General features: G+C 44.3%; 1 protein-coding gene across 1 annotated transcript; it reads left to right on the plus strand.

Annotated features, from left to right (window-relative positions):
* The first annotated feature begins 1,800 nt into the window (after positions 1–1,800).
* Positions 1,801–7,484, plus strand: krt8 (keratin 8). Its single transcript, XM_037774127.1, has 8 exons — positions 1,801–2,404; positions 4,214–4,422; positions 5,160–5,220; positions 5,340–5,435; positions 5,552–5,716; positions 5,926–6,051; positions 6,183–6,447; positions 6,592–7,484. The coding sequence occupies exons 1-8, from the start codon at positions 1,937–1,939 to the stop codon at positions 6,876–6,878; spliced, it is 1,677 nt and encodes a 558-aa protein (XP_037630055.1). The 5' UTR covers positions 1,801–1,936; the 3' UTR covers positions 6,879–7,484.
* Positions 7,485–9,459: the final 1,975 nt, after the last annotated feature.

Below are 9,459 nucleotides of genomic sequence, written 5' to 3' on the forward strand. Positions count from 1 at the left end.
AACTATGGACACTCATGCGATTAAATATTTTAATCCAGCCCTAGTGTTTTTAGGAGAGCCAGCAGAATTTGTCTTGAGTGGCATTGCTTTCAATTGAGTTTGATGGTGAATGCTAGCACATCTAGCAAACGGTGCTATATGGCTTACAGTATGACATCCAGCTGTTTTTCCCTGCAGTGTTTATGACCAATCAGATGCTCTGGGTTAAGGCAGTAGTTCAAAAGTTTGGGATATACGCTTGTTCGCTTTCTTGCTGAGAGTTGGATGAGAAGATTGATACTATTAAATACGATGCAACAGCGAGCAGCCGGTGAGCTAAGCTTAGCATTAAGACTGGAAAGCTCGCTAATTAACACATTATGTAAACATAATAAACCCATGATGCAACACGTTCTCACTCCCAGCTCGTCAAATAACGGCAGCTATGACGCCGTACGTACCCCTTTAGCGTCAGTTTTGTATGTGTCAATCTCCGCTCATTATAGGCCTACGCTGTCTTTCAAAGTAAGCCTCCGTTTTCACAGGAAACTTGGTTAGGTTTAGGGAAAGATCATTGTTTTGGGTTAGTTACATATATAATGGCACGTAACGTAACCTATAACGTAGTTAAGAAGATTACATCCATGTAACTTAGAGATGACTTTGTGGTTTTACGCTGTGTTATGTAAGGGATAATGTACAGCGAGCCGGTCATTGTTGTGCAATAAACCCCGACAGGACCCGCGATGGACCCCGACGTGGGGTTTATGTCACAACAATGACCCGTTTGTTGTACATTATACTGCTTGTTACACAGCTACTTACTTAAGAAATCAATGATTTGACACAAAAACGATCCTCCAGAGTCCGACATCCGAACTGCACCCATAGCAACGGTCTGTTATACATAGCAACGGTCTGCTAATAACAGACTGTAGAGCACTGTGATTGACCAATCAGAATTGAGTATTCAACAACGCCGTGCAATAAGAGCTGTGCAGTGACTTTGTGTGTAGTTCAGTATGTAAAACAGCTGAGGGATGTGAGGGCAATGAAATGCAATGAAAAATGTAGGAATAAAATATAATATCAGATGAAAAAAAAGTAGAATTTAGTAAAGTGGTAGACAGGAGTACTGTAATAGTAAAATGTATAAACTGTAATGTAAACAGGTTGTGCAATAATGAAGTAAATGTGAATTATGTAATTGGAAATTAATTGGAAATAATTACACGGAACGAGTGATGGTGAATACTCAACACTCAAACTGATAGAAAGGATGGTGAATGGGAAGAAAGTGTTGCCAAATTGTTGTTTGTTCCAAGAGATAATCAGCCGTACCCTCCCTCCCTTACCACGGAATTATAAACACATCTTAATTTTACAGATATAAACCAGCATCGATGTGTAAGAACTCCTAGGCCCAGTTCTTAACCCACCAACCAACCCCACCCCCACACAAACTGCACTTTTTCTGATACATAGCTGCTCCTGGATATAGATGTTTTTCTATGATTTAACCAGACCTGTTGAATCAGCTGTGGTGAGATTGAGTAGTTTTACCTGGAGACACACACACACACACAGGAGATCAAAGCAAAGAAACAGAACCACTCGACAATCCTCTCCAAGGACCAGGTTTTCTCTAACAACACAGAGAAGCCCTGTAGTGAGACCAGGTAATGGTTTAGAGTGACCGGACAATGTGTCATAGGAGTGTAATGTTACAGCCCTGCCTCCGTCTCGCACCCAGACTCGCAGCCAATGGCAGCTCACCACAGTCCCCTCCCACAGCCACAGGCTTTAAAACTCCTCAGTAGTTTCTTCTCTTTTCTATCCACTTTGGTCTCTCCCCTCTGCCTGCCTTCCTGCCTGCCTGCCTGACCTGCTAAACCGTGCCAGTCTGACCTTCCCAGACTCATTTCATCCAAAAGAAAGAAAACCTCCAGATTTCAGAATGAGTTTTAAGAGCAGCTACGCTGTGAAGAGTTCCACTGGCCCACGGAGCTTCAGCAGCAGTTCCTACACATCAGGATCAGGCGGTATCACCTCCCGTAAGAGCTACAGTACCAAGAGTTCATATGGATCAGGCAACAGGGGCTTTGGAGGTGGTGGCATCACCAGTTCCAGTGCCTATGGCCTGAGCTCAAGCATGGGTGGTGGCGGAGGAGGCATGGGCATGGGCATGGGCTACGGTGGTGGCGCTGGAGGCATGAGCATGGGCTTCAGTGGTGGTGCTGGAGGCATGGGCATGGGCTACGGTGGTGGCATGGGTGTTCAGGCCCCAATCACCGCCGTTACTGTGAACAGGAGCCTTCTGGCCCCCCTGAACCTTGAGATTGACCCCAACATCCAAGTTGTCCGCACCCAGGAGAAGGAGCAGATCAAGACCCTCAACAACCGCTTTGCTTCCTTTATTGACAAGGTAAGAGCTTGTAATAGTGGGTAGATACAGATGTGTGTGTGTGTGTGTGTGTGTGTGTGTGTCAAAATATCTGGTTCTCGCTGGTCTTTGCCTTATTCTTCTTTTCATTCAGACAGAAACTGCTTTGGGTGTGTGGAAAGCTCAGTCACAGTGTAGTCAAAAAGCTGAATGTTTCCTGACAGTGCTGTGACATAGTTATCAAATATTTGATATGGAGGTCCATATGTTTGCCACATGTCTTGTAATGCTGATTTCCTCACTTTTTGCTGCACGGAGAATGTTGATTTATTCCCCTCTCGGATCTCGTCACCTCCCACAAATGCAGTCAAGGCAGAAAAAAGAAGTGCTGTAGCTCAAAGTTAGGGTTAGGCTGTCTATCTTTTGGCTCAGCCTGTCCTTTTATAGTGATGAAAAACAGACTTGAAGAATGGAGAGAGAGAGAAAGACAAATAGAGAGAGAGAGAGAGAGAGAGAGAGAAAGAGAGAGAAAGAAAGCTAAGGGTGTGTCAGGGCAGAGCTCAGGGCTTGTGATACGAGTTACCTTGGGAATGATCCCTCCCTTAGCTGGGGTGTGGCTCTTTGTGCTGCCCTGGTGGCCCCCACCCCTCCCAAACACACACACACACACACACACACACACACATGCACACACACACATGCACGCACGCACAGTCAGTACTGAGTGCCATTGTTACTTTAAAGACAAAACCTTCTTTCACAGTGACACATTTTAAAAGGAGTGTCCATTGGGATTACATTGACTTTTCATCATTTAAATCAGCATTTAAACCCAGCATGTAATCCTCAAGAGTGTATCTGTCCTCTGAGGCCTCAGCAGTGGGTTAATATTTAAAACGGTTTCATGTTCTGGTCAATGCCAGCTGACTGGCCACATGTCAACTCCCCTTCTCCCAGCGCAATGATTAAAAGAAGATAAAGTGCATTCTTCAACACCAAAAGCAGATAAACTTCCACCCTTCTATCATCTCGTTATCTTGTGGCGTCAGTCCATTTGAAGGCACTTCATTATCTGTACTTACTCCAATTCTAACGAAGAAGCTCTTGGTTAGATCTCACCTTTCAGAGTGCAGTGTTTCAGAGCAAGGTCCATGAGTCACTACCTTGCTTTTTACTGTTCAGAAATATGCAAACTCCCCACCTTCCATTTCTCCCCTCCTCCTCCTCTCTTCATCGCCCTCACTTCCCCCTCTCCCCCTCCCCTCTCTACTCTCCCATCATCACATCTATAACACAGTTAAATATTTACCTTCCTGCTTCTGCCTGCGGATGGAACTTCGCTTCAACCCCCTTTCTCTCTCTGCGTTTGTCTTCTTTGACTGCGAATTTTGCTGTACAAAAACAGGAAGACCTGCGGGAGAAGGGTTAACTAGCCCTATTCCTCCATCAGTGTTTTTTTTTTCCAACCTCGTCTTGTTCTCCCTCCCCACTACCTCCTGTCAGGATGCACGTAGTACGTCAGGCCTTCCTTTGGAAAAAGTACTGCCAGTCTGGAAATGCAGCCAACAGCAGCTTGCAAAACTCCAAAGTTAGATAAGAACAACAAAGACTATAGACGGCGAATAGGAGGCATGGCGAGGTTGACCCTGATGATTGAGTATTATGTTTTTTTTTACTTCGGTTACATGATACTTTTAAAGGGAATTTTGAGATAATTCATAACTGAGGACAAGGAATCCGTCTTCACATATTCGTTACAGTAAACATGTAAGTCGCTGATTATTTTGTAAAAGCTTTTTGATTGGTTTGGCTTACTCGTAACCCTTCTACCCTTCTTTCTCTACACATCAGGTTCGCTTCCTGGAGCAGCAGAACAAGATGCTGGAGACCAAGTGGAACCTGCTGCAGGGACAGACCACCACCCGCTCCAACATCGACGCCATGTTCGAGGCCTACATCGGCAACCTGCGCAGACAGCTCGACAGCCTGGGCAACGACAAGATGAAGCTGGAGGCCGACCTGCACAACATGCAGGGCCTGGTGGAGGACTTCAAGAACAAGTGAGTGTGGAAGGAAGGAGGCAATGAGGGCTAAAAATGATCTGAGTATGCGGTGTCGGGCTCGTTCTGACCCATAAAGAGGCGTATGGTTTATCTAGGATTCATCTTTTTCATAGATTGCACCGGACGATTTTCAAAACGCCTAGAAATTTCATTCATACACAAAATACAGCTGGATTTTTTTCTTACATCACGACCAATGTACAATACTTCAAGTCCAATTTGTGCTTCAATACTAGCCTTGCAGCACATTGAGTTAATCTCTTTGTGGACTACTCCCTACATCTGTCCATTGTCTTGCGTCATACACAAACTCTCGGGAATTACAGCACTGAGGAAGCATGTTTCGAACACCCATTACGTTACATGTGACTGGAGGTTTTACAGAGTTGTCTAGAGGACATAAGCACTAATGCGTGCATGCTGACACGCACATGCACAGGTACAATAGTGCCACCACATATTCGTCAGTTGTCCACAGACAAATGAAGCATATCAGCTGAGTTCAGAGGAGCCCCGAGGGAGAAATATCAGTAACACCTCTCACGCTTGGCCCTGACCCAACTGACTATGTGCAAGGCAAATGTCCCAAAGGAGTTCAAGAGTTAGGGATGGACTACTTGCACCTCCTAGTGTTACACTGGTGTACACACGCTCAAAACTGAACAGGAGCATGAGATGAGACTCTTCATGAATACTCCAAATCTAACCATGGACTGTGTTTGTTTTCCTCTCAGGTATGAAGATGAGATCAACAAGCGCACCGAGTGTGAGAATGACTTTGTCCTCATCAAGAAGGTCAGCATCAGCATTTACTCAACTTGTCTTTGAGTTGCAAATTGTATTATTTCTTTTAGCACCTGGAGAAAGAGTCCTTTTTGATGTCTCACACTAACAAGCATTGTTATTTGTTCCAGGATGTCGACGAGGCCTACATGAATAAGGTTGAGCTGGAGGCCAAGCTGGAGAGTCTGACAGATGAGATCAACTTCCTCAGGTCGATCTATGAGGAGGTACGGCACAAAATTCGTCTCAGTCGCACTCTTGTGCCATCCCTGGAAGTACATCAGCTGGATGGGTTTCCTCAATGAGGCGGGGTTTACTAATCTCCCTCCTTGTGCTCCTTCAGGAACTTCATGAACTCCAGAGCCAGATCAAGGACACTTCAGTCATTGTGGAGATGGACAACAGCCGTAACCTGGACATGGACTCCATTGTGGCGGAGGTCAAGGCACAGTACGAGGACATTGCCAACCGCAGCCGCGCCGAGGCAGAGACATGGTACAAGAGCAAGGTGATTGAGAAGTCCTTTTGAACTCTTCTTATGTTCATGTTTCTGTCATTTCTTTATCTAGAAAGGTACATATGGTGTGTGCAAACCCTACTTGCCATGAGTATAGGTTCAATTTATGTTGAAAGAAATGTCATCAGTTTATGAGTCAGCACATGCAGTGTTCTGATCAATAGGGTTTCCAGTTTGTAATGTCTTTTTTGTTTATTTAGTATGAGGAGATGCAGACATCCGCCAGCAGATACGGAGATGACCTCAGGTCTACCAAGACAGAGATCTCAGACCTCAACCGCATGATCCAGCGACTGACATCAGAGATTGATGCTGTCAAGGGACAGGTATAGGAAAATGTTTTTTTTGCCACCGTGGTACACCATTCTGGGCCATTACATATAGTTTTGTTATTGTCATTTAACAATCGAGACAGCGGACAAAGTCTTACTTTTTGGGCTCATTTGTCTTCTCCTAGCGTGCCAACCTGGAGGCCCAGATCGCTGAGGCTGAGGAGCGCGGTGAGATGGCAGTGAAGGACGCCAAGTCCCGCATTAGGGACCTGGAAGACGCCCTGCAGAGAGCCAAACAGGACATGGCCCGCCAGATCAGAGAATACCAGGACCTGATGAATGTCAAGCTGGCTCTGGACATTGAGATTGCCACCTACAGGAAGCTGCTGGAAGGAGAGGAGGACAGGCTGGCGACTGGCATCAAGTCTATCAACATCTCCCAACAGAGCTGTAAGTCATCTTCACCGACCTCGCCTCCGTTATCTTTGTAACGACTGAAGTCTCAACAAATGGTCTTCATTGATTGGATTTTGTTCGGATTCCACACTTTTCCACGTTTAACTGTTTTTTCTCCTGCCTCCCTTGTCTCAACAGCAAGCTACAGTGGATTTCCCATGGACAGCATGAAGAGCAGTTACTCAAGCGGCTACTCCAGCGGTTTTAGCAGCGGCGGATATGGAGGTGGATACGGAGGCGGATATGGCGGTAGCATGGGCGGCGGTAGCATGGGCGGTGGCGGCGGCACTAGCTTCAGCAGCGGCAGCACCGGCGGCGGCAGTTACAGCACCACCACCCAGAGCAAGAAGAATGTTGTTATCAAGATGATCGAGACCAAGGACGGCAGAGTGGTGTCTGAGTCCTCTGAGGTCATTGAGGATTGAGCAGTCTAGTTAAGAGGTGTCTGATATTATCTCCTCTTCCTTTCTGGTAGTTTTATACTTACAGTTCACCCCCCTTCCCCCAAACTATGAAGTAAAATGCTTGCCAGCCACTCTCGAATGGAGCCTAAACATGTTTTCCATGAAGCAATAAATGATCCTAACACTATCAAAGATCTAAAAAGGGACCAAAATATATTTTGTATGTCTGATGTCTGACTGTCTGTACTAAAAAAGGTAGTTTTATCTCAAGAAGTGAGATAAAAACTGGGCAAATTGCAACTATGAGAAACAAAATATATATGTATAACACTCCCTTGAAATCTATGCAACAGCTATTCCATACACGAGGGGCTGTTCCCTTCAAAACAGTGTTGCATAGACAGTGGTGTTGTCAAAGGAATGTGAAAGTACTTAGACAGTGCTTCAGCATTGTTGGTCAACTAATGTCTTAAAATTGCCTGCTGCAGTAGGTAGTGCATGTCTTCCCTGTGCGTGTCCTATAACTGAAAGTGATCGACCCCTTAGGAGGCTGCCCACATCATACTGTTGTCCTGAGGTGCTGTTTTTGCTACCAAACCAAATAAAAAATGTGTTTACTGAAGGAAATATTATGTATTTGTTTTAATTTTTTGATGCTGATGACTCAGAGAAAGAAATACTGTACATGTAGGAATAGTAAATTAACTTACATTCCAACAAATCTGACAGGACTAATTCAAAGTATGTATAAGCAGTCTAGAATCTGTAATCTGGGACAGTTCTTAGTCATCAAATCATGAGGTAAATGATCAATTACATTTACACTATAGGGCTGTCAAAGCGTTAATAACGCGTTAACGCAATCGATCATCCGGAGGTTATACCGGGCTCAGTTTTAAAGCTAGGGTGAAGATACTGGTGTCATATGAAAGGAATCCATTGGTACCAACCATGTCATCGCAAATTAGGTTTAATAATGCGCCCAAGTTGCGCTAAATTTTGGGGAGGAAAAACTGTCATGGCCACTTTCAAAGGGGTCCCTTGACATCTGACCTCAAGATATGTGAATGAAAATGGGTTCTATGGGTACCCACGAGTCTCCCCTTTACAGACATGCCCACTTTATGATAATCACATGCAGTTTGGGCAGGTCATAGTCAAGTCAGCACACTGACACACTGACAGCTGTTGTTGCCTGTTGGGCTGCAGTTTGCCGTGTTATGATTTGAGCATATTTGTTATGCTAAATGCAGTACCTGTGAGGGTTTCTGGACAGTATTTGTCATTGTTTTGTGTTGCTAATTGATTTCCAATAATACATATATACATACATTTGCATAAAGCAGCATATTTGCCCACTCCCATGTTGATAAGAGTATTAAATACAATACAATACAAATCTCTCTTTAAAGTGGCAGTAGGCAGAATATTTTTGGCATCATTGGGCAAAAATTCCATAATAACCTTTCAGCATATTGGAATTCAAGTGTTCTGAGAGAAAACTAGACTAATGCACCTCCTCATGGCTGTTTTCAGGCTTTCAAAAATCTAGCCCGTGATGGAGACTTTGACCAATCACAAGTCATTTAAGAAAGAGAGCGTTCCTATTGGCTGTGCTCCGGTCATGTGAATGGTACTTGGTGTTCCTTCAAGCCATCTCAACCTGATCTCAACATGGCTGCCGGGTCACAAACTTTCTCATTTTACAGCTAAACAGTACACTACAAGATGATTCTGAAAACATTTGAGGAGAGAAATAGGCGTTATAGTAACAGAATATTGATTCATATTTGATCAGCGCTGCCTAGTTTGACCGTTTGGTCGGAGTTCGTGAGTGTTTGACAGCCGGCTCTCATAGGCGGCAGCTGGACGGCAGACCTCAGATCAGCTCTGATGGTTGTTTTCCTCCGGTCTGTGAAATCTTGCAGATGCCGTTAGGAGCACCGGAGGACACAGAGGCACATGATTTTTTTTTCAGATTACCTGTCTCATGACCTACAGTCAGGATATAGTGACTGTTTTATAAAAATAACTTTTTTTAAACATATTTGCTCCAATTCTACTCACTGCAGCTTTAAGTCCAGTAGGCTATTATCTCCTTCTAGCTGTCTCTTTAGCTGCTAAATGCTCCCTAGATAGTTAATGGCCTACTATGTCCATGTGCTGTTTGGTACAGTTATTTTACCAGAGCGTCAGTCTCAATGCAACAGTTGCTTTGTCAAAAGAAGCCGGACTGGTAAACAAGACTTTGTGCAGGATGCATTTTGGGACGCGCATCAACAGCTGAGTTTTCCAAAATTAATTGTGAATTGACAGTGATACTTTATTTACCACTTACAACGATTTCACTCTCTCGCTCACTTTCACACACAGCCACTGTTATCGTTACATTGTGCGCAACATATCGTCACAGAGTGGTCCATATGATATCTTACGAAAGGTTATTGTGTTATTTTTTGTGCGTTTTCCTATGAATGTGCTGTTCAGTGCACCTGTGCAAGCCCCTGCAGTGTTAAGACAACTAAACTAGCTGACTTGGTTAGGTTAAGGAAAAGAGGGTTAAAATAACTATAGAATTGATATTACTTAAATACGAAAGTTA

Source organism: Sebastes umbrosus, chromosome 6 (assembly GCF_015220745.1).
Source record: "Sebastes umbrosus isolate fSebUmb1 chromosome 6, fSebUmb1.pri, whole genome shotgun sequence".
NCBI classification, from domain to species: Eukaryota; Metazoa; Chordata; class Actinopteri; order Perciformes; family Sebastidae; genus Sebastes; species Sebastes umbrosus.